General features: G+C 27.6%; 1 protein-coding gene across 1 annotated transcript in view; it reads left to right on the top strand.

Moving 5' to 3' along the window:
* The window catches only part of LOC122269023 (transcription factor LBX1), a 96,844-nt gene extending 78,419 nt beyond the window's left edge, over positions 1-18,425 (top strand). The window contains exon 2 of the mRNA XM_043040347.2: positions 13,542-18,425. Within this exon, the coding sequence (XP_042896281.1) occupies positions 13,542-13,852 (311 nt within the window). The 3' untranslated portion in view covers positions 13,853-18,425. The remainder of the gene's footprint in view (positions 1-13,541) is intronic.
* Positions 18,426-25,665: the final 7,240 nt, after the last annotated feature.

Here is a 25,665-nt window from a genome sequence, read left to right as displayed (position 1 = left end):
TAAATAAATATATTTATAATTAAAAACTCTAGACATTAATTTACTAACTGGTGTAAAAATTCCCCATTTTCTGTATATTAATTGCTGTTTTTATACTAATTTGCAATAATAATCCCAATTTCGTTAATTAAAATGTGAAATAAAGATTGAATAATCTCAAATTGTCTCGTTGAGAAAGCCATTTTTTCCCAATATAGAATTGTAAGGAAAATCTACAGTTGCATACAACTACTAAAATGAAAGTTTTTTACGATTGTCAAAAATTACCTCCAACATTTGTAGCAAATATTTAACTACTAAACTAAACTCAGTGGCGTGACAGCCCATAGAGGGCCAAGGCCTACTGTGCCTCAGTTTTCTTGACCTTGGGCTCTGGGGTGCAAGAGCAGATGTTCTGGTTAGGTGGTCAGCCGAACGTGAAACCCCCAGTGTTCAGTTTCCAAGCATGCTTGGTACTCATTTATCGACCCACTGAAGGGATGAAAGGCTGAAATATTTAACTGATCATAGCAAATTTGGTGAAAATTTTTTTGGGATATCAGAATGCACAATTGCAGTTTTGATTATTGATGATGAAATTTGCAGTCCACAAGTAAGATAAGGTGGCATTGTAAATTGAACCCTATTTTATTTAAAATGTCCACAAAAATGGTATTAATTTTTCTGCTATGTATTAAGACTGAGTAAAATTTCAGCAGTTTACATGTAAAATATTGCATTCAAACCAGAAATCTGTATTTGCTTTATTTACTAATCAGTCAGATAAATAACCACAGCATCGCACAAAGCCTGCCATCCATTTATACTTTTCTATAATCTGTGTAAATTCCCAGAGAAGCTAAAAATGAGAGATTAATAAAATCTGAGACTACTGGAATTGCGAAAGAAATAATTTTAAAAAAAAAATTTTTTTTCCTTAAAAAAAGGGTCTTTTTTATTGCATATACAATAAATAACTTAATATGACAAATGAAATAATTGATTTCTAAAATGCAAATACTTTTACACATTTATTTTGGTTAATGACGAAATTAAATTTAAAAGAAATATTTAATATAGGTCTCAGTTTAAAAAAAGTGTTGATTTTATATAGAAGCATACTTTTTATCGATGGTTTCGGATTTCTGACTTATTGACAAAATATTGAGTGTAACCACAATCTGGGAAATATGTTCCAAATAATTTGCTCAAAAGACCGATCCAAAGTTTGGACAACTTAATGATAATTTTACTTTTTGCGTACTTCATCATATCTTGTGAAGTTTTAAAGCGTATTGAACAATTTTTGCACACATCTATAAAATTTAAGTAAATATTTATTATTTTTTATTATTTCATTTAAAAATAGTCGTAAGACAATTGAATTGTAAGGTATAAATTTTTTACAACATTTTAATAAATGTCATTTTAAATAGCAAAGTACAATATTTGAGCGAAATCAGTCGAATTCAGTCCTGAGAAATCGAATTTTAAATTTACGACTTTTTCAAAATTCGATTTTTCAGGAACTATTCGATAGATTTCGGTCAAATTTTGTATTTTGCCGATGACAAATGTATTCTTTGAAATGATATTTTGATGGATGAATGAAATTCTCACTTCATGGTTTTCTGATAAGAAATATATCAATACAATACTGCAATCAGCATTTTTTTAAACAGTAATTTAGAATGATATAGTTGTCTGCTTATGGAATTTTTGATAAACATCTTCTTCTTAATTTTTTGTGTAATATACTTTTAAAAAAATTTAGTATCATTTAAATCGCTTTCAATAGTTTAAACTTTAAACAAATTAAATTTTAAAAAATATGAAGTGAATAATTCACTTACTCAAAATCACGAAGCACATCATTTTATTACTTTACATTTTTGAGAAAAATTATTAAACACTGTTTATTCTAATGTTATAAATTGACTCTTTCATTCAATTTTTTTGAATGATGTCAAATGAGACCCTATAATCGAAAGTATGTTAAATAAAAACATTAAAAAAATAGTCTAATTTGCAAAATAGAGAAGAAAGTTTCCTCGTAAGATGTATAAGGTAAAGATATTCATCTACGAAGTATAAGTTGTATAAATTACAATTATATCTAGTGTATTTGAATTTAAAATGCTGTTTAAAGCATTCTGAAAGATAAATTTCTAATTATTGAATTTTCCATGTGACGAACTGGTATTTAGCGTTAAATAGATATCGAACTCATTTAAAAAACAAACTATGTATTTATTTTAATTCACATTTATTTAGTGTATAATGACGTTTTTAAGTAAGGCCGGTCTAAATGAAAATAGAATAGTTTTGGGTGAGGTGTTCCACCTCAATTGACAGGTGTTCAGTAGAAGTGATAAAATAGCCTAAAGGGAAGACCTTAAAGTAGGGTCTGAAAACGACGGCTCAATAATAATTTTGTTCTTTTATAACAGTCATCCAAACAATTTATCTTTTAAAACTTACCTACACCCTGACACGGAATTCTATCATCACTTCTTCAAAATACCTACTCTATTTTTCTCTTTTAGCGGTGCATAATGTATTAGGTTTTCTTTACGAATATATTATATGCTCAATTTACTTGCAGGTGGGAAGAATTGTTTTTTTATTTCAAAACACATATTTTTTAACGTATTTTCATGATGGAAAAAGTAAAGTTAAAACTGCATCATTTCACACAATTTATAATGAATACAATTGGACGTTTATCATCGTGGTTTATCATTAAAATATACTTAAGGAGCACAATAAAATGAATTATACAAAAATAATATAGTAGGGCCCACTTTATAACATTTATAACGAGATTCGGTTTAGCATTTAACGTGGTATCAGTTGTTTAAAATAATATTGTTGTGGGGATAATGATAATTATTTTAGATGACGACTAGTTGTGCAAAATTTATAATTGATACTTTCACTGTAGAAAACTTTAGTGCATTGAAAATTTAGTAGTAAAAATTTAGTGTTACGCCGAAGATGGTGGCAACTACTTCACAACAAAGTAGGGTTTAGAGAAACACCATTCATAATCTTCACTATTAGAAATGTTAGTATAACGTTGCCACCCTTTTTGAAGTTGTTGTGAACTAAAATCATTTCTTTTTATTTTTACATATTTAGTCACATTTATTGAATTACTTTTTCCCGATTATAGATTTAGTTGTTCATTTATTTTTTATCTATTTGTTTACTGACAGCACATATTTTTATGCCCATTAGAATCAATTTATAGTTCCATTGCATTAAAACATTTCGTTTAAAAAACAAGTATAGTTTTAGTAATGCACCGGCACTAATTAAAATTTATGAGTAATTTGTAAACATTAGCTAATTAGTAATATATCTTCACACAAAACTTTATAGTAACAGTCAGGTAAGATACATATAAGAGTCAGTAAAGTTATTTTTAAAATGCAATAATAAGTACGAATCATTAATTTAGGATGCATTTATACACTAATTCCTGAAATAAAATTAGTTTGATAATCAATATACGCGTAGTACAGAGAGAAGATGATTTCAAACTAGGCTTAACAGAGTTAAGTGGAAAAAAATTCATTTAATGCAGTTCGCAGACATTTAAAAATTAAAATACAATTATCCTTATAACGCAACTAAAAATGTATTTTAACAGCGAACTTTGCTTTAGTTTCTGCAGATGTATAGACGACAACGACCAACTCACGCCTGGACAATTTAGTGACGATATTCAAACTACACCAACATTCGAAAATATTTAACGAATGGTATGAAACCGCGTTAGTAAACTTTATACACTATAAGAGATTTATTTTGCCATTTAAATTGTATACTCTAAAACTGTATCCTTACACCAAAACTGGTGACCACTAATTGCGCGATCTTGGTGTAAACACTTCAAGATTTTTATTTACACTCTTTAAATTGTCTATGAAAGTTCGAGTTCACTTGAAATAGAATATTTTTTCACACAATATTTTATAGAGTTTTTACAGATTGAATGTTTAATTACGATATAAATAATAAAATATTAAACATGCGGCGAAAACATCAATTCAGCATTTGGAGTATGATACTATTTTATGCTATTTCACATAGAACAAATTCAATTTAATACTATTTCACATGGAACAAAACTTCGTATCTCTCTCATGCAACAAAAATGCATACATTCTTATTTTTCTGTAGCTAAATTATTCTATTTTAAAAACATTAATTAATTTTCATTTTGCTGATTTATTAACACTTCATAACTTTATTTTATATTAATTATTTAAGCGAAATTCAATTATTAGAATAAGTATAGCAACAGTTAATGTCCACTTTTTGTTTAATGGAAAGCTTGTTTTTTCTTCCCTTATTCTTAGAAGTGTATATTTTTTTATTCATTAGATTCACAATGATGTGTCAAAATAAATGGAAAATTTTTGACCTTAATAACATGCTTTTTGGATAATTTTTTTTTTGCCTTTTTCAATAAACAAACTAAATGAATAACTAAAATATTTTTTTTTCTGACTGAGGGCCTCTTCAAACAATGAAACTCTTCATAAAAGATTCCTATATTAGAGTTTATAAATTTAGACAGTAATTTTTTCACTTTTTTTTGGTTTTAGCAAAAAAATTTCGGTAGCTTTAAATAATATCAGAAAGAATGACATTATTATTCGTTAAAAAATAGTCAAAATCTTTCGGAAAACAAAGAACCAACTTTACATTTTTACTCGTTACTTTACTTAAAATACCTGTAGAGTATTTACAGGGTAATTTTCAAAATTTAATTTAAATCACTGTAAAAAGTTCAAAGGAAATCTCTGTCTAGTGATAGGAAATATCAGTAATTATTGCAAATATTTTCCCCTTTAAAAAATAAAATTTCTTCTAAAAAATGCTAATTTTGTACATTTATGATGTAGCACAAAACTAAATCAATCTAACTCAAAAACTTTCAATAGTGTTTAGATGTTTAATATTAAAAATACAGTTTAAATAAAACTATTAATATTCTTAAAAACATCACTAGATTTTAATGAATTTTAGGAAAATCAATTTAGTGTTTTAATGCTCGATGGCACGCTATTCACAAAATAGACTAAAGTAAGTATTTAGCCTTAAATTACTTTATGAAATGTAACAAAAAGTTATTTTCTTACACGTGATGATGGTGTTTTACCTAAATTTATTGAAATAAAACAGTTTTACTTAAATATTCTGAATAAATAGTGAATATACAGTACTTGAAGATACATTACCAACAATAAAATGACATTTTGACCCGATTTAGAGGATTATTTTATAATTTTAGAGGCCATACGATTTCTCAAAAGTTTTCAGAGGTTTGAGGGACCGACAGCAAATTACGAGCAAAGAAGGTGTACTCCTTATGTCAAAAAATATAGCAATAAACATGTTATTTGTATCGATTACTTTAGCTGTTAGGTATATACAATAATTGCATAAACTTTCGTAAACCTAGCTTAAATATTTATTTAAATACGGACAATTTTTGTGTTTTCCTTCTTCTTCTTCTTTTTTTTTTTTTTGCTATAGCTATAAAAATGTTCGGTAAGTTAAACAAAGGTCTTGTAGCAAATTTCAATTAATAACAAAATTATTACTTTAAAAATTTGAGGAAAAAAATCGCGCAACGTAAAAGTATTTAAAACAGTTCCTTCATACTGCGCACGAGCGAAAAATATTTTTAAAAAATTTCATAATTTTGTAGTAAATCGTATTTCGTAACTAATAAAAAAAGACCTACTTAATAGTCTTCGAAATTTTAAAACTTATTTAGCGATTTCGCTGGAGCCAAATTTGATAAGTTCGAGTCTTTTGTACTTCAGAGAAAAGTTAAAAGATTCGCTAAAATTAGTAAAACAGTGAAATTATCCAATTTAGGATAATTTTTCACTTTACTAGATTAAAACTCAATTTCCAATTTTTTAATGTTTATCAGCTGTGCAAAATTATTTACATTTTCACAAAATTAAAAAAAAAGTTGAATGGTTTTAAAAAGGGTGAAAATGTATCTTTTGATAAAACTTATTATAGTTTGATTTAGTTGGTAAGAGGAAATTCTGAAGTTATTTCGTAACATTTCTGCATATTAATTTTATTGATTTATCGATACTAAAGTTTGTAAAAAACACGCTTGAATTTTAATTTAACATACATTTTAAAATAGTACTGCATCTTGTAAAATCAGAGAAAACTTTTCCAGCATTTGGAACTTCTTGAATCATTTACAATAAATAATTTTAGATATATCAAGAATTCGAAAAACAAAATAAAAATTAGGAATAAAATCCACCTTAAAAAAATCTACTTCACCCTTTCAAATTTTTCAATTATATTTCAACTTTACACCTGCGATGATTAAATTAACCAGCTTTAATGCCACTGCTTTCATCCTCAATTTTTTTCAAGTATTCTTGCAAATAAAAAAGAGCAGATGAATTTAAAAAGATCTTGCAATTTCTTCAAAGAACTTATAATTAAGTGTCAGAAAAAAACTCTGTCCTATTTATCAAATAACTTCGTAGTAATAAGCTCTCTTCTCTGTGAGGAAATGTATTTTATTAGCTAAATTCAAAGCAGGCAGATCAAATTTTTTAAAAAAATTTAAGAATTTATTCTTTCAAATGTTATTCGTTATAGAGAGTAAAAAAAATGCAGCGTAAATAAACGAAGAAGCAACAAAATAATCTCACCAAATCTTCAACTGTTAAATTTAACACTAAAATTAAAAAAAAAAAAGATTTATAATATTGAATGATCTATCTATATAATCATTACTTTATTGCTAAGTTATGTTCCTAATTGTTTATATTCACTTGGTTGATAATTTTATAAACATAAATTTGGAGTTTAGAATAACTAAAATGGAATAACAGGGTTCATATGATGTTTTAAGGAAAAGATGCACTTGCTTAAAGTTCATTTATATCGGGAAAAAAAATGTAATAACAAAAAGGGATAATTAACTTACCTTCGAAACTTACTTACCATTCTTACCTTCTTTAACAAATTTTCCCGTACAGTGCGTTGAGAAAACGGACCACCCTGAATAACTTTTGGTCTAATGATCGAATCTTCACGTTCTAGTATTCAATCTTAATGGTTCGAGGAGGTTTCCTCAAACATGCTAATTAATAAGTGCAAACGATATTTGAAGTTAGGAAATCGGACACAAAACATACTTTCTCTGAATAAATATACCATTTTTTCAACGGAATCGAGTTTCTGACCCCCAAAATATAGGGGGTAGCCACAATACGGTCACCATAGTTTGGTCAGGGAAACCGTCCAAAGTTTAGATCCTTAAATGTTAATTTAGCTTTTTGCGTATTTCGCCATATCTCGAGAACTTTTTAAAGTATAAATGAAAAAAATTTTGCGCAGAATAATAAAATCTGTTTACCCCAATATATTTGCACATAAAAAATAAATATTTATAATTTCTTATTATTTTAATTAATAATAGTTGAAAAACCTTTGAATTCTAAGGTAAACAACTTTCACATCATTTTAAAGTATGCAAATTAACATGGTAAAATACAAAATTTGAACGAAATCGTTGGAAGAGTTACAGAGAAATTTTAAAAAAAGTCGCATATTTAAAATTCAATTTCTTCGGAGCTATTCAACCGATTTTGTTCAAATTTTGGATATTGCCAAGTAAAATTAAATACTTTAAAGTCGATAAAAGGTACGTTTTATTGCTATATTTTTGCCTCTGAAAGATTTAAAATTTTGATACGTACGTGAAATCGTATGACCTCTAAAGTTATAAACTAATCCTATCTTGAAAATGCTTGTAAAATATGTCAAAAAATTGTCTTTTCAAATATTAAAGCGTAGTGATAGTGTCACTTGCTGTTACCGTTATTGTTCCTCCCATTTTTATAAAGGTAAAGAAGCAGATAATGTTAGTTGTCTCGCTTAAGTTGTTTCGATAGTTTTATATTATTTTTTAATTCCTACATTTTTTCAATTCCTAAAATTTTTTTAATTCTTACAAGTATGAAAGTCAAATTCATGGTATTTTCAATAAAATTTTTATTTTATTATAAGTTATTTTGTCATTATATTTATTGTCTTTTATTATAGTTTAAATCAGATTATGATTCGCGATCTAATCTTTTCAACCTATTTCCATAAAATATCTCGATTAATTAGCAAAAGTTTCCTTACTCTCAAAGGTTCGTTTCAGTCATGTTTTATTGACTATTAAAGACCTTCGCTATTATTATTCCAGATTTATTTCATTATTATTTTTGGCCTAAAGAATATGTATTACATAGTTTTAACTTGTTCAGAAAACATTTTGCTGCTAGAGCAAGTTAATATTTTCAAATTTAATACGACTTGTTTAAGAATATTTTCACTCAAAGGAACTTTCTTGTATTCAAAATTATTTTTTCATACACACAAAGCTCAACAATTTCCCACCTACATTAAGATAGTTTTTTTGTTTTCATAATCCAAATACTTTTGTTTAAAATAGTTAAAATATAAAATCAAATGACTTGTTTTTGTCTTTTAATCCTCTTGACGTATTATTTTGTTCTTTACATAGAAAGGAAAGATAATTTATTAAGTTGAATAAAGAATGAAGAATTTTTAAAAATGAAATAAAATAAATGTTACTTGCAAGCATAAAAATGTGATAAAGATGGCCCTTATTCACCTAACTTATGTTATTGATTTATCATTGTGAAAAATGGACATTTTTACAGAATTTCGCCCGACTCAACTTTAAATTGGTATTTAATTCTTTTAATCCAATCCAAACACACAAAAAAACATATTTCAGATTCGTTTCAATCTGGAATAAAAAAAGATTGCCAGAAAACAGAAAGTTTGAAAATTAATCTTAGTCAAATTATGATTTATTTTATCAAATACAAATGAAAATGCTTACAAAACATTTATGAACTTTGAAATAAGGCAAAAGTTAAATAATCCCCGGTGAACATAGAAGGAGAGCAGACATTTCTTTTCTAAGCACTTAAAATATTTAAACATACTACTGTTTTTATTTTTTGAAGAAAATTAAAAATTTTCATTCATACATTATAACCTAAATGTTGATGGCATTTTCCTTCCATTTTTTGCACTCTCTTTCAGAGCATTTTGCTTTAAAACATCATTTTGGGGGATTTTTAGTTATTTTTGTATTATAGGGCACTTTTTAAAAAATTTTCAAGTTCTAGCTTATTTTCCTCACATTTTCGTAGATTTATGTTTAACGTTAACCAACTAGATAAGGTCTGCCATTTATTTGACAAATGGTTCTTATAATAATAATAATTATCCTTTCGAAACTTTTATTTGAAGGACTATATTATAATTCTACATATAACATGGAGAAAAAAAATATTGGAATCATGTGACAGGTAAAGAAGATACACAACAATGATTGATTTGATGGTACGAATTGACGTAGCATATGTAGATGAAATGTTTCATAGGTAAAAACGCAAATTTCATACAATTAAATTATACTGGGGAACAAATTTTTTATTATTTTCTGTTACATGAAATTTATAATAGGAAAGTGCTTCTGACAGCGCACACCGAGATTTCCGGGCATGGGTTCTTATGCAACTTTAATACTAATGATGTGCTTTAACTCCCCTAGATTGCGTTCCCCTGTTACTTATAGCATTTTTAAATTTGGATATTTCGTCAAAGAATAGACTAAAAACGAAGTTTTAAAAAATTCTTTAGCTTTAGGAGCAAATCTAATTTTGAAAACCCCACATTCGAAGTAGACAAGATCAAGTATTTGCATGAATGCAGTGTTATCAACACCAATAATTTATAACTGTCGTTGAGCAGCCAATCCAATTTTTGGGGGTTTACAACTATTCATGTTCATCTGCGTAGCCTTGTAATTTTGAACCCAATATAGAAGACTAGGGAACTCCTGGATAGATAATTAGGAGAAATTTGCATTTTAGGAAGACTTTTTAATGAAACTAACCAGCATTTGCGTTACATGGAGGACGTTACATGGATTACATGGATTTGCGTTACATTATAGAGGAAAACCACGAGAACCTCCCACGGTTAGCCTGACGGCAAGTGAACTCTAACCCATGATCATTGAAAGGCGAACGCTCTATCCCTTGAACCATCAACACCAATAATTGTTGTTAGGTTTCGTTGAACAGTATGACACATAAAAATATATCTAAAAATAATTCCTAAAAATTTATTGATTATGAATTTTTTTCGCTGAGGGAGATTTCATGTGGAACGGTTTTGGGACATTCTGTTGCGGATTTAATGGAGATGGTAAGGGTGCGCTGCCATTTGTGGATGATCTGGTGTTACCCATTTGTCTTGTCCGAAGAACTTTTTTTTTTCTTTAGTTAACTACCAGCTCATTTCCCAGCTTTCCTGCATGCTGTTCTGAGAAACGCTGATTGAATTTAAGTCATATAAACTTGACAAATCTTCTATTTTATGGCCTCATGTTTTGCCCTCTGCTTGGCGTGTTAGCTAAATTCATCTATTGACACATCAGTATAACTGTTAAGTTCCTTATTGATGGTCTTCTGTTGAAATGATATACTCTTTCATCTTTAATGGACATAATCAAATTTTAATGAAAATAATATCTAAATTTCTCATGTTTTAAAACAACCGTATGCTATATAAAATTTTAAGAAAAACTGATAATTAAAATTCTAGTTTAATTCCAAGAAAAAATTTTTTTTAATTTTAAAGGCATTTTTTTATGTTTTTAAGAGTATTTTTTACTATTTGTAAGAACACTTTTTCCTTGATAATCAAAATACAAGCTCTAATAGTGCTTGAAATAACCTTTTTGCGGCATAAACAGAAAAAAACCTTTCAATGGACATCAAAGGAACCGCTTAAGAAAACAGGAAGAAGATTCTCCCTACAGATATCTAACGATAAAATGAAGCTTTTTAGAATGATTTTACACTGCCTTTAACAATAATTAAAAATACATGTTGAGTTTCTATTTTCTTGCATCATTTAAATAATTACTTGCTTTAAAATTGTATAAATTTTCTACTAATTCTTAACTTTGAAATTGTCCTTGCGCAAGGAATGATTTCCAAATAAACTTTTAAAAAAAACATTTTTCAGACAATAATCTGTATATAATTTTCGTGGGCGATTATTTTCATATTTCTATGACCAACATAAATGACTCTTGCGTTAATTATTTTTGCTTGAATGCCGTATGCCAGTAAATAATTGTAAACAGCAAAATATTTGCAAATCACGCTGCTTTCTATGAGGTACTAAGTATAATTAGCCAATAAATATTTTTTAAAAACAAAAAACTATTCCATAGGTTTTAAATTTTAAAAAAATTTCAAAGTGTCGTATTTTCTAAGAATTAATGAAATATCTTTCTTTTTTTTAATATGAATTTTTATAACATTACTCTTATTCATTTTATTATTACTAATACTATGTGTTTAGTAAAGCTTCTATCCTGCTAAAAATTCGTTGGAAATTTTTGAAATACTAAGGTATTCCTTTCGAACCGTTTTGCAACTCGAAGTACGTTCATTGTATTTTAGTCATTGATGGTCTTAAAATGATGTTTCTATTTGAGAACCAAGAAATCTTTACATGCTCTACAAAATCCTTCTCAATTGAATAATACCTCAATCAATACATTTATTTTAGATCTCAAGAATTATTAGATATTATTAAGAGCATTCCTATTAAGTTATATTACTAAGGAATTATTTAATTATACGCAGCAAAAATTTTTTTGTATAACTAGGGAAAAAATAATAATACACACAACAAAACACCCTAGAGGATGATCTTCTGCAGAGGGGAATTTTGTTAGTGTGTATGATTGAAGAGTTTAACGAGGACCTTCAAAGGTTGGGCCCGTTTAATACCTAACTTTGGAGATTTACTAAGAATCGTGTCTTACGACTTAATACTTAATAAGATCTTATTTATATAATTAGATGAAATTGAATCACACTTGAGTTGTTGTTTATTTGCCTATGTCAATATCATAGCGATTTTCGTCAATATTTCTGATTGAATTTCGGACCAGGTATGTCCCTAGATGAGTATAATTTTCAAGCACTGTTACGTACTCTTAAGTTTTCTTTATTTTTTCCTTATTTCTAATATTTTTTAAAACTCATCTCAAATTTCTCTTAGCTCATTTTGCCCCACCGAAGGTAAAATTTCCAAAAAGTTGGCTTACATTGCTGAAAATTTCTCGGAAAAAGTGGTTTTATTTAATAGTTATTTTATCATATTCAGCCAAAACAGTCAAATAATAATAAAAAAGATAACTGTGAGAAAAATCATTTATAGCGGTCTTCATCTAATACGGTTAAACAATCCGCTTCAACTAAGTCCACATCCAATGAGAGCTCGTTCTTCGAAAGCTGGAAGCTAAGTCATGTGATATGGATTGCAAATTCTTATTTTTATTTACCATCATTGAATGTCTAAAAATTTTACAGTATTAAGTGTGTGGTGAACACCTTATGAAGCCACATAGAACTATTGCATTCCAGCAATAACACCCTAATATTTCCCCTACACCTTCAACACATTTCAATTGGTGATCCTAGACTATCTTAACTCGCATTCACTCAAAGTCCCAATACAGAACTGGTTAACAAAAAAAAATCTAGTATTCTCCATCCTTCACAATAGATGACACCAGAGGATGAACAAATAAAGCCATGTTCCATGATTCACCAGACAAAACCCAACTCAACCACAACCCAACTCCAATGCCCAGTTAAATTTCATTTTAGGTTTTGAAACCATGCTAGGTATAAATGGTTGCAAAGCCGTAAAGATTTGCATTCATGTTTTTTATACCAGTTATAAACGGTTTCAAACCCGTAAAGAAATGTCAACTTTACGGCTGTTATTTTAGCGCAATGCAGAAGTATTTTTCAATAGTAACCGTCAAATACTCCCCAGGATTTTAACTGAAAACAACCAATCAATTTAGGTTTGATTGTATTCATTTATAAATAGCTTTGTTTCCATTTCATTTTCTCTTCGGTCAGCACTAATTATGAATAGTTTTCAAATATTTAAAAAGTTACGTCATAAAAATTTGCCGATTCTTGTGATTTCAATAGAGATTTTAAAAAAATCTCTATTTTTCTTAAAAAGTTTAATATTTATTTCGAAATTATTTAAGCTGTTTCTGTGAATGCTACAATTCCATCAATTCTGCTCAGAATAAAATAATAATAAAATTCTATGAAAATAGGGAATATATAGATGCAACTAAGGGTATTAAAGCATGAAAGAAATAAAAGAAGGGTTTAATGTGAAAGCAATCTAATGGAGGAGAGTAACGCATATAGAAGGTCCAGTGATCCCTCCCCTATACGTCACACGTTGGAACCACATGCGATGGTTACCACAATTATTGTGAATTGACGTAAAGAAGATTTTGTAAATAAATCCTCCACTTTAGACATTCCTAAAGAAAAAAATGCCTCCAAGTTTGCCCCTTAAAATTCTCCTGTGTAATAAATTTTGAAGCTAACAACTCTCTTTTTATTTTGCAGATCCGATGCGAGATCATCTAAGTCTTTTTAGTAGTCGACAACAACCTAAAAAAAAAAGAAAATCTCGAACAGCCTTCACAAATCATCAAATTTATGAGCTGGAAAAAAGGTTTCTCTACCAGAAGTATTTAGCACCAGCGGATCGGGATGAAATTTCTCAATCTCTAGGCTTGACAAATGCGCAAGTCATAACATGGTTTCAAAACCGTCGAGCCAAATTAAAAAGAGATATGGAAGAACTTAAAAAAGACGTTGATGCCGCCAAAGTAAGACACGAAATGACTGATTCTGATTCTCCATTGGATACTTAAGCAGTTATTGTACAGGATTATTATTTGTTGTTTGACTATGAATGATCATGTTATTAAAAAAACGTTGCAACGTTTTGAATTGAAAAAAAGAGTTTTAATATTCTCATATTTGAGCAAATTTTAGTTTTTTTTTTATTTTCAAATTTTATTTGTATTTTGTTAAATAACTTAAAATGGTTTTGTATACGTTCTTTTTTTTGTTGTTGTTGTATAGTTTGTTTTCTGTGATAAACACGTTTATTTTTTTAAAGAGAAACAGATGAATGAAATTTGAAATATTTTATTTATTTCTGTATTAATAGGTACAGTCAATAAATAACGAGGCTATTTAATAGAATGTATTTAATGATATATATTTATGGCACTTAATAATTTATTTAATGCATTATAAACAAATCTTTATATAGCAACACAATGTCAGCAATCCATTTGCATTTTAAGCTCAGCAAAGATCTCAAATAGCTTTACTCTCTTCACTATGTTATCATGTGACAGAAATTAACGTTTAGATTTGTTAACTCTTCCGTCGATTATTAACTCAAGTTTAATTTCAGAAAAAACTTTTGTGATCTCCATAATGAAAATGGTATGAATAGCCATCCTTTTATCAATGATGCCACAATTAGTAATACTTAATTTACGTCGCACTAGATTTGTACAATTGTCTGGGAAACATCTATGAGAATGCTCCAGAGACATCACAATTTTGATCTTATGACAAGGTTCCACCGTTTTGGAAGCCCGATTACCCGCGCGTGAAAACTTTACTGTGGTAACACAGCTGAACGCGGACAGTCCACCCTTGGTCCCTTCTCAGACTAATCAAAGAAGTCACCTCGCTGACCACAGACAGTAAGACTTGACTCGACTGGGTCTTACGATCAGTCTACTGTGGAACGCTCGTGTAATAAATATCACAACTTAGTGGATGAAAAGCGTGGGAATTATTTTCGCCACACCAGCAACTACATTTCATTCTCCGTTTTTCTCGCATCCATATTTTTTTTAGTCTTAATTAAATGCAATCTGCCTCGTTATTTACCAAATGTACCAACTATTTATGCACTCTTTACATTACTGAGAGTTGAATGAATATAAAAATTAAGTTTCAGCATAACAAACAAAATAAAATAGTTATGTTATATTGAGTAAATAATCTCAAGAAACTGAAGTAGTAAGTTATTACTTGATTAAAAACTTCATTCAAAAATATACAAATTGGAATTAACAGTCCATACATATGATAGACATGCCTGTTAACACGATATATATGTCCGTTATCAAGAATTCATCAATTGGTTGAAATCTTTTCCATAAATTCAATTTCGACCATACCAAAATTATCCAACCCAATTACATCAGCTCACCTTGAGTCATGTTTTATTCATATGAATCCTGATTCTCTTATTAAAGTTATCAGCGACAACGCGTGAAAATGCATTTTACACTGATTTGCCTCTCTCGGTTATTGTGGTTTTTCCTGTTCTGTTTTTCATCTTTTTTCTCTCCCGGCAACTTTCGGTTTCTGGCTTTGTTTCTTTCCTTTATTTTCCGTTAGAAGCTTAATATTTAAAAACACTTTTGTTTCTCCTCATTCAAGTCTGGCAAGTCTTGAAAATTAGCACCTGTTTTTGAAAGTTTGAAACATGTCGACTGTTGTTTTCAATTTGTATATTTCTGAAAGGAATTAATTTTTTAATCAAGTCATAGTAATGTTATAATCTTTGTGAATTCAAAGAGTGTTGCTAATAAAGCTAAACCAAAGACATAAAAACATTACTTTTATAATGTGATATAGAACGTTGGTGATAGTAGAGAAAGTTATTTTTTGTTAATTGTTTGTTATAATTTCATAAATGTAGTCCCTAAATTATGATCTTTAACTACTCTGATAGAATGCTTTTATTTCAAATCACCAATTTTAATAAATATTATTGAGTCCTTACTGTGATTTTTTAATGAGTAATATTTATCAATAAAAGCTCTGTTTAAATGCATTCATAATGCTTAATATTATTTAACAATATTTAAGATACATATTATTAATTAAATCAATGAAAGAATTTTTATTCCTCAATAGCCAAACTAAAAAAAAAAGTCATAAAACTAGATAACTGAAACGGCATATTATTTTATCTGGATACCGAAATTAGACAAAATGACATATAAAGCAGTCGTAACGACGAATTGCTTCGTTCACCGTCTTTTTATTTATATGAATTATCCAATTCTTTAAAATTAATTTTTCGTTTTCTAGTGCTCAATGTCAAAATCAAATAGGCTTAGAAACTGCTATTGTATCGCAATTTTCTGAATTAGCAACTCAATCGGCAAATCTGTCAAAATAAACTACGATAAAGCAGCTAAATCTGGATATTTTTAAATTCAATTTATGACAACAGCAGTTATTAATAATATAAAACCAGGATGAGGATTGAGGTAAATATACAGTTCCTGGTCAATTTATTATACGCACTATAAGATTCCATTCGAAATCTTAATTATCAGCTGATACTATACAACTTGATTGTTTTGACGAGACTGAAAACGGTTTCTACTTGTTTATGTTCGTGCGTCAATTGATTCGATTGGATAAACTAGACAATATATTGTATAGCTTAGAATATTTGTTAAATCAGGTATTATATTAGGATATTATAATAATTAGATCAAATTATAGGACACACTGTAGTGTTTTAATAATTACATGTGATACTTTTATATTTAAACTTTCATGTAATGGGTTTTTATTCAGGAGATTTTTTTATATACATCCTATTTGTATTTATTTTTAACGCATTGCATTACAATGTTAAACAATTGATACATGAACGTAAACAAGCGTAAACCGGTTACAGCCGAGTGAAAACAATAAAGCTGTATATCACCTGATAATTACGATTTTACATAGAATCTTATAGGGCGTCTAATTATTTGACCAGAGACTGTAAGTACCGGTACAAATGCGCACAAACAACTTGTCGAATAAAACCGACCCTAGAGGCGATATTCCTGGCTCTACAAGCTTGTAATAGCTGTGCGGAATTAACCTCTAAAATTCTATATAAAATTATTTTCTATATGAATGAATATTTTAAAAACAATAATCATTGATTATTTTTTTTTTAAGAAAAAGTGTTTTGCGGACACTCTCTGATAAACAGGAATTATTGGGTGAACTCAGGATAGAAGTTTTTACCTGAATACTCAACTGCCTTATCTCCAAAAATTATTTAACTTCCTGAAATTCCAGGTCTAAATACTGCAATTTTCCCTTAAAAATATATAGCTTAGAAGAATTCAGAAGAAAAGATTCGATAAAATATTGGAAAATATGTAATTTATGAAGTGTAATTAACTGTTTTTATTATTACATAAGAAATTATATATTTTGATTTCGAGCATTTTTTGCGTATTGTAGGATATTTTTATAGCATAATTTTCGTGTCATGAAACAAAATCTATAAATAATAAGATATATAAAGGGGAAAATTGAAATCATTTTAAAAATTACACTGATTCTTGTTGCATATTTAAATAATCAGTGCTGAATTGGTTACAATTAACCAACTAAAAAATGCATTAACAGGTTAAATAAACTACCAAACTTTATAGGCTTAAGACTTTAAAAAATTAGGGCAACATACTCACCTTTTGAAAAGTAATCTCTCAAAATTTTTTTTTTACAAATGAATCATGAAAGCACTTTTAAAAAGTCTTGTTCCAGACAACTTAAAAAAAAAAGAGATTTTCTAGATTTATAGTAAGATAAATTTTTTAAAGTACATTAAGATTTTGAAGTTATTTTGCACATAAAAAATTGGTCAAACATAAATAAAAATATTTGACCTATTTTCTAAGATTGCTCTATGTCAAAACTTTTGTAAAAAATAAACGACAAATTCTTTATACATAATAACTGGCATATATTTTTGAAAACATCTGAGTCTTGAAAAAATATTCATGGACCTGTCTGATAAAAAGGTAACTTTTAATTGTCATTAAAAACTATTTTTATGTAGGCATCTATTGCCTCTGGAGGTTAAAAGTAAAAAGCGGTATCAAAGCCATTATCATACGTTAATTTGATGGTTTTTAAATAAATTATGTTTTTTCGTTTACTGGAGCGATGATAGGATTAAAGAAAATTTCCAAGATCAAAAGTCCCTGTAATAAAATTTCATTTTGTTAAGAAAACATTTTTAAGAAAATTTTGAAAATGAAATGCGGTGCTTCGAGAAATGAATATGTATTGCATTTCTGTATGTCATTCACTGATTAACATAGATTTATTTGTAAAAGAAAGCACTCATTTAAAAGTGTCGTGCTTACATGCGAAGCATATTACCAATATTTAATTTATATTTTCGTGATGGAAAAGAATATTATATCAATATAAATATTAATTTTCAATTGCATAAATGACACACATATTCATCAAGACTAATCAAAAATTGGCTTTGATTTTATTTAACAAAAATAAAGCTATCGTACATTTTTAAATGAGAAAACTCCAGTTCATATTTATTGTTAACTGTGTAGAATAATTTATTTTACTTTTTTTATGGGGATGAAACAGTAGCTTTATATTACTTTTCGTTATTGATAATATTTTACAAATTGAAGTGAATTGCTAATATTTCAGGCTTTTTCAGTGAAATATTAGTACTCCTAGAAATATGTACTATTAAAAATGTATATATTTGAGTATTTGTGCAATCAATATAAATGTTTTGTTGATCATTTTGTTAATAAAATTTCTGATTATGGAGTTTTTTTTCTTCTTTTAACCAGAAAAGAACCTATAAAATAAGATGTGAAGTAAGTTTGCACTTTAAGAAAAAAATGAACAAAGAAGAGAACAATTAATCATTTCAGATGGCTTGTTTTTTGTTGTTGTTGTTACTCTACGTCGCACTAGAGCTGCACAATGGGCAAAGCTTGTTTTTTAAAGGTGTGAGTTCGCGTCCATAATTGGTGTTTGGACTTGACTTTAAATTGTGTATGAACGTTTAATTTGGTGTTAACTTGAAATAAAGAGTTCCTTAACATACTCTAAATTCAACCGACAATTTTTACAGTGTATTATTATTGTTCTCCAATCACTTAATTCATTCTCTATATTACGTCGATTAGTCCATATTTACAAGATAACAAATATTTAGTTATCTTTGTTATTTTTGAACCATTAGAAAGACTCACAAGAAACGACTGAAAAAATTCACTTTAGAATGATTTATGGTAGTATTCTTAAAAAACCCCTTAAAGTAGTTAAGTACACTAGATAGCTAATTCTTAGAAAATTGCATTTAAAAATTGAAGAGTTCTTAATAGGCTGTGAGTTTTTAAATATGGACACATCTCAAAATAAGGGTTTAAGAAAATAACCATAGCTGTTTGAGAAAATAGACACAGCATTTGATTCCGTTTTGCAAACATTTGTGAGTTCTTTTTTTAAAGAATAAATTAATGAATCCAAATAAATCGGTAAGGTGTCAATTTATTTTTATAAGACTCTTGGTTAATAAACTATTCTTTTTTTTATCAGACTTTTGAAGCTGTTTTCACACGGATGCTATAAATTTATAATAGCTGTTGTAAATTTGTATTTTAAAAATTTAGAATTATTGAAACTCATTTTATCTTTTAGAGCCCCGAACCCATTGTCTGAAATGTCTGTAATTATCTTACCCACCCGAATACCTGTAATATTCATGGTTAGTGTTTAATTAAGTAAGGAAAAATAATCACGTAATTCCCCGTTTAATTGTTAAATTTGGGTTGAAAACTGATAAAGCGCATCTTTTACTGTGTTCGTAATCACGCATGTTTATTTTCGTAAACACTTATTTCAATTTTCTTAAACATGAATTTCGAGATGTGTCCAGATTTAAAAACTCAAAGATTAATTTAAATATAATTTTATTTCATTTTTTAAATTGTCAGATATTTAAAGTACTGCAATTCGATTTTTCAATAAAATGATGATCAAAATAATGCTTATTCAAAAGTTAGCTCAATAAATTTTATTTATATATTTTGTTTTCCAAACAACAATAATAATAATGACAAAAATCATGAAATAAAAACAAATATTTTTACTCTTGCTTTACATGATTGTTTCCATGACATTTTAAAAATCTGCAAAAATACTTGTTTAAAAAACTGTTTCCTGAAAGTCTCATTACACTGTTTAAGAAAGTTTTTAAGTTGGCTGTTAATGATGAACTATTGAGTGCATTTCAACATGCAGTCTGTACGAGATTTTTGACTTAAACCTGAAGAGTTAAACATGAAGAATTTTTTGTTATCACTTTTAAAAGATTTTTAGCCTGTTTAAAAAAAATAAACGTCGTGTTGTACGAGACGATTTTATTTTGAAGGAAACATTTTAAAGTGTAACTTTTTAATTATTCTAAGCACTGCTAAGGAATGTTACTATTTTAACATTTTATTGAAAAACTTAATTATTTAGAAATACCTATTAACTAAAAAGTACAATTTAAATTAATACTGTTTGCAAAGAGAAAGAAATATCGGTAAAAAATCAAATACTGCTATTATAAAAAAACTGTTAAATAAAATTAATCAATATTTCTGCCTCCATAGATGTGATTTTCTTAAGGCCCTTTTCTATGGATTCTGTAAAGAGCTTTCATTCCATGGAGGTCGGATGACCTTAAAAATGCAATAAAACATCCTTAAAAATGCACAAAATTTCCTATTAATTAAAATATTTAACAATGGTTTCCTCTTTAAAATTGCTTTCAAGTAAAACATATATGGCAATGCAATGCAAGCTGTACACTTATTAAAATTTCAAATAAATGCTATATTCTAAAATAACAAAAGAAAAGAGGAAATCCAAACCATTTCTTTTTGTATATAAATTTTAATAAAGGTAATAACTTCAAATATTACTAGATATCAAAATTACATTGTATTATAAATTCACACTGTTTCGTTCAATAACGACAATAGTAAATTCGTCTGTAGAAAACCGCAATGTTATAAATAATAAAAATCAAAGAAGCTGCAACAAAGAATTATCGCAATAATATTGTAAGAAACCTGTTTGTAAATGCCATTGTGAGTTGCAAATAAAATATAAAATTCTAAGAAAAATCTTGCATTTAGTGTAACAAAAATGGTCCAAAGAAAAAGTGGGAGAAAAAAAACCGCAAAAAACTAAAAAATGCTCTAAAATGTAAAAAGTTCCCTAACAATCTAAAAAAATATCCTAAAAGAGAAAAAGTTTTCGAAAATGCAAAAGTCTTCAAATTCGGAGAGGAATTATGTAAAGATTATTAATCCTTTTGAAATTATTTAATATGAAGAATGAAATTAATAATTGTTTTAAAATAATCTCAGATAAGTCACAAATCCTTCAGTCACGAAATATTCCTTTTCTATGTATAGTCAAAATAACTGTACTATTAAAAACCTAGAGAAGCGGCACATTTTCAGCCTTACCCCTTTACTTTTATATAATTAATATGAAAATATATTAAATATGCTTACACCAGGAAATCTTACTACCCATTCTGAAGGGAATTTGTTCTGAATCTGATTACTATGCGAGAACTGGATTATAAGAACAATTGAAATTCCAGCTTAGAGCTCGCACATAATCAAATAATAAGTAACTCACTTACGTTTGAGCGAAAACCAAAATATATAATACTCAAGTTCGATTAAACGCAAAGCAAGAATTTCTCTCAAATATAGGTGTATTTCACTCAAGTTAAGTTAAAAAAGATTTCACTCTTTTTTGGGTCGGGGAAATCGTTCTTTCATTTTAAGAGAGTAAACTGATGGTATATTATATATTTTTTTACACAAAAAAAAAATTTAAATTTCAAGGCTTGTGTATTATGTTTTGTTTTAGTTCCTTGTATTTATTAATGAAATTAAAAAATATGTTGACTATTTGCATTTTCTTTCCAAAAAAATTGTTAAGGGAAGCAGTTAACAAAGACTCCTTTTCTAACTACAAATGTGTTTAGATTACAAAAAAGAAAAACCTGAACAGGTACAAAATATTTGCGTTCCTTGTTTATTTTTTTATTTTTTTTAAGTAACCTATGTAGATTTTTTCTAAGTATACAAACTATTACTTATAACTGATAATATTAAAAATAAAAGATGACTTTAAAAATAATTCTTATAAGGAAAATTATAAATATGGGTTGTCGGTTTTTGCGGATGTCTGATTTCCGGCCCATTAAAATAATCAGTTCGGTTAGTTTGCCCTTTCAGTACCAAGTTGTGCTACCGTATTTTACTAATATTTTTCTACCTGACGCACCGCACCTCGGGAGAGGTAATGATAGGGATGTCATTTGTACCCCTCCTACTGCAATGGGGCTTTTGTGGGCAGATGTTTTGGGTTTCATGCATCAATTATTATTCGCACAAAGTTTTTTTGATGAGCTTTCACACCAAAGGCGCGGGAAATCAGTTACACAATGAAAAAAGGAAGAAAAAAAAAGACAGTCGTTTTGTGTAATTGAAGAAACTAATCATATTGAGTGTTAACACGTTTGCCGTTGAGACACAATTCAATTAAAAACGTTAAATACAGAAAGGGATACATTTTTTGTTCATTTTTTTTTCCAATCCTTGTTGTTCTTCTAAAAGCTAAATGAATGCCGTTTCCTGAAAAGTAAAATGTTCATTTTTTCTAATTAGTTGATTGCAATGATAAGATTCTGAAATATTATATAGAATAAAACAATCAAAATAATTACTTCCAAAATGTTGAACTATAAGATCTGGAATGAAAATATTAAAGGGTGAGACGTTTCCGACGAAAGAATATTATATTTTTTATTATGGAATTCGATAGCCTGTGTGATTTCAAAAATTACATACTATTAAGATAATATTAAAAATTGCTCTTATAATTTTTCATAAGAGCAATTCTAGAAAATAGGCTTTTGTTTTTCTCTGTGTAAAATAATGTATTTTAAAAAATTATTCATTAAATTATTAAATGCTTAATATAATATTAATAATACTTTATCTTACTTTAAATTTAGAACACTAATTGTTTTGGGTTGTCCAAGAGAAGCTAATAAAACTTTCGCATATTGTTTTCATGATTCAGAGAATAATTGTTTTAAAATACAATCTTGAGATGAAAGAAGTATTTCTTGTACAGGGTCCGATCTGTTTGTTACCAAATTTTTAAAGTAAAGCTTTATTAACTGCTAGTCATATACAAAGTCATAATGTCCTAAAAAGTTTATGCGTGGTAATAAAGTTCGGTCTGTTACCAGGTTAATGATGATTTTCAAGATCTCCATAGGTCTAAATTTTAATTCAATCTTGAGACTAACTATTTAAGCATGTATTTACCATCAATGTTAACTATCAATGTATAACTATCAATGTTAATCAACAACAATGATCGATTTTATTTTTAAAAAGATTTTAGCTTCAAAATCACTCCAAAATATCACAAAAATAACTGACATAATGTATGATGGTTTGCTTATAAATGCATTCATCCAAAAACTACATCTTAAGTCGAAATGGTTGTAATTAATTTTCTCGTTTTGCAAAACATCTCCTAATCGATAAAACTAAATAGAATTTTTTTAAAAATTATTTTATATAATTATCATGCTCTTTTCAAATCTTTAGAAGTATTGGCTCTTTTTTTACAATTTTCAATAACTATTACTATTTAATACATTAGAGCTTGCAAATATTCTTCAAAAAGAAAGAATAATTCAAAATTGCGTCAACTTTTTATAAAGACACTTATGCTATGCTTGATGAATCTACACTGAGCAAAAATTACATTGATGATTGCTGTATTGAAACTCTGAACAAAGTTTTTGAATTACAAGAGAATTTTTTCTTATTATTTTAAGGATATTTTATGTTAAAGTCATTTATCTTTTCAATTTTAAGGGTATTTCTTGCTTTTGATAAGAGCATTTTTTGCTACTTTTAAGGGAATTTTTAGGGTTTTCGCAGGTCAAGAAAAATCGGACTCTAGTGATGACCAAGGTGGGAAATTATTTACTGGGAAAGCGAATTGAAAATGAAAATCATAATATCTTTTTTTTTCCGAAACATAAAAATTTGAATTATAGAAGATAAATAAATTAATTATACGAAACAGTTCTTATTATAAAGAAGAACCAATGTTTTAGTTGTAATTAAGGTTCAATTTTGATAACATTTGCATTTTCAAATGCTTTTCTAGCTCATTTTTCAGGAACTTTCACTGAGTTAAAATTTTGTCATTTATCTGTATGGCAACTGCAAAAGTGGTATTTCACTACACTAAAACCAAGGATAGTTCCTGGTGAAGTGAAAGAATGTTTTTTTAACAGTACCATGTATGTCATTCAGTAACGCTTCAATTTATAATTACACAATCAGTAGTTATTTTTGCGATACAATTTAAAGCAAGAATCATAAATTTAGGATGCATATACAATATTTTCTAAATTAAAATTTGTTTGTAAATCAAACATACTCATAGCACAGACATAATATTAATATGTAATCTAATATAACCGAAGTGAATAAGAACTAAATATTGCAAAATTATTTTATACAATAGACAGATTTGTGTAAATCTTATGAGAACATAAATATCTTTATCATACAACTAAAAACAAACGTTCATTTTATAACAGTATATATGAGTAGTTTGCCAAATGAATCCTACAAGAAGATTGAAATTACCAACCAATTGGTAAAGAAAATTGAACCAAATTACAAACCAATTAGTAAAGAAAACTGAAACTTACTTGGTATTATATAAGCTATAACCAGTTTGTCAATAAAATCCGCCAAGAAAAACTCATATTTCACCTGTATACTTCATGTTAACAAACAGCCATCTTTTCAATTTCTTGAAATTGCGCATTCATTCGATTTCTAATAATAATCCAAAGGCTTAAAACATGTCCTATCATCATTTCACATAAGAATTTAGGTAAATGATTTAAATATACACGAATTTTTCGAAAAGCATGACTTCTTTGAGCCGCAGATAGCTTTATCTTTTGAAGTGAATGCTTAATTCGGTATACATTTGAAATAAATTCACACAATCAAATTAATAAATTAAGTCAATCAAATTCATCAAATCTCTTTTTAATTAAATAAATTCACACAATTAAATTCATCAAATTCGATATTACACCATAGCTCTATTGGTTAACAACTTTTTGCAGCTTGTTAAAAAAGAAGTGTTAAAATAAAATCTAATCATTCCTATTATTTTTAAAGGCATCATTCCTCAAAATTCAGAATTCATTCATACATAGGTTTGATTTCAAAATTGAGGATTCATCAATATTACATTAAAACTCTAAACATTTAAAAATATCGTTATAACGTATTTTTGCCACAAACATTGAAAACTAAGCATATTTTTAAAAAAATTAATATTTGTTATTATATTTACTGTGACTTATTACACGTGTCTAATATTCTGTAGGAACGTCTACAAATAACAATAAACATTTGAATTATAAATCATTTCTCAAATTTCTCTTTAATTCAACAAAACAGATGTTTTCAACCAACATTACATAATATTTACAAATAAAAGGTGGTCTATGTGAAACCATCTAGTTTGATTATGTATGAAGGGATACATGTGAATTAAAATTTTATGAAAAAAAGTAACTAAATGTTACGTTTATGTAAATAAATTATAGCAACAGCAGAAAGATTTTTAAATATAGAAAGAAGAGTGTATCATATTTTAACTAATTAATGAAAACTTATTGAAAATCATGATAAATTATTGAAATAACCACTAATAAATTATAAAAATTTCA

Source organism: Parasteatoda tepidariorum, chromosome X1 (genome assembly GCF_043381705.1).
Source record: "Parasteatoda tepidariorum isolate YZ-2023 chromosome X1, CAS_Ptep_4.0, whole genome shotgun sequence".
Lineage (NCBI taxonomy): Eukaryota > Metazoa > Arthropoda > Arachnida > Araneae > Theridiidae > Parasteatoda > Parasteatoda tepidariorum.
This window is presented reverse-complemented; position numbering and strand designations above follow the sequence as displayed.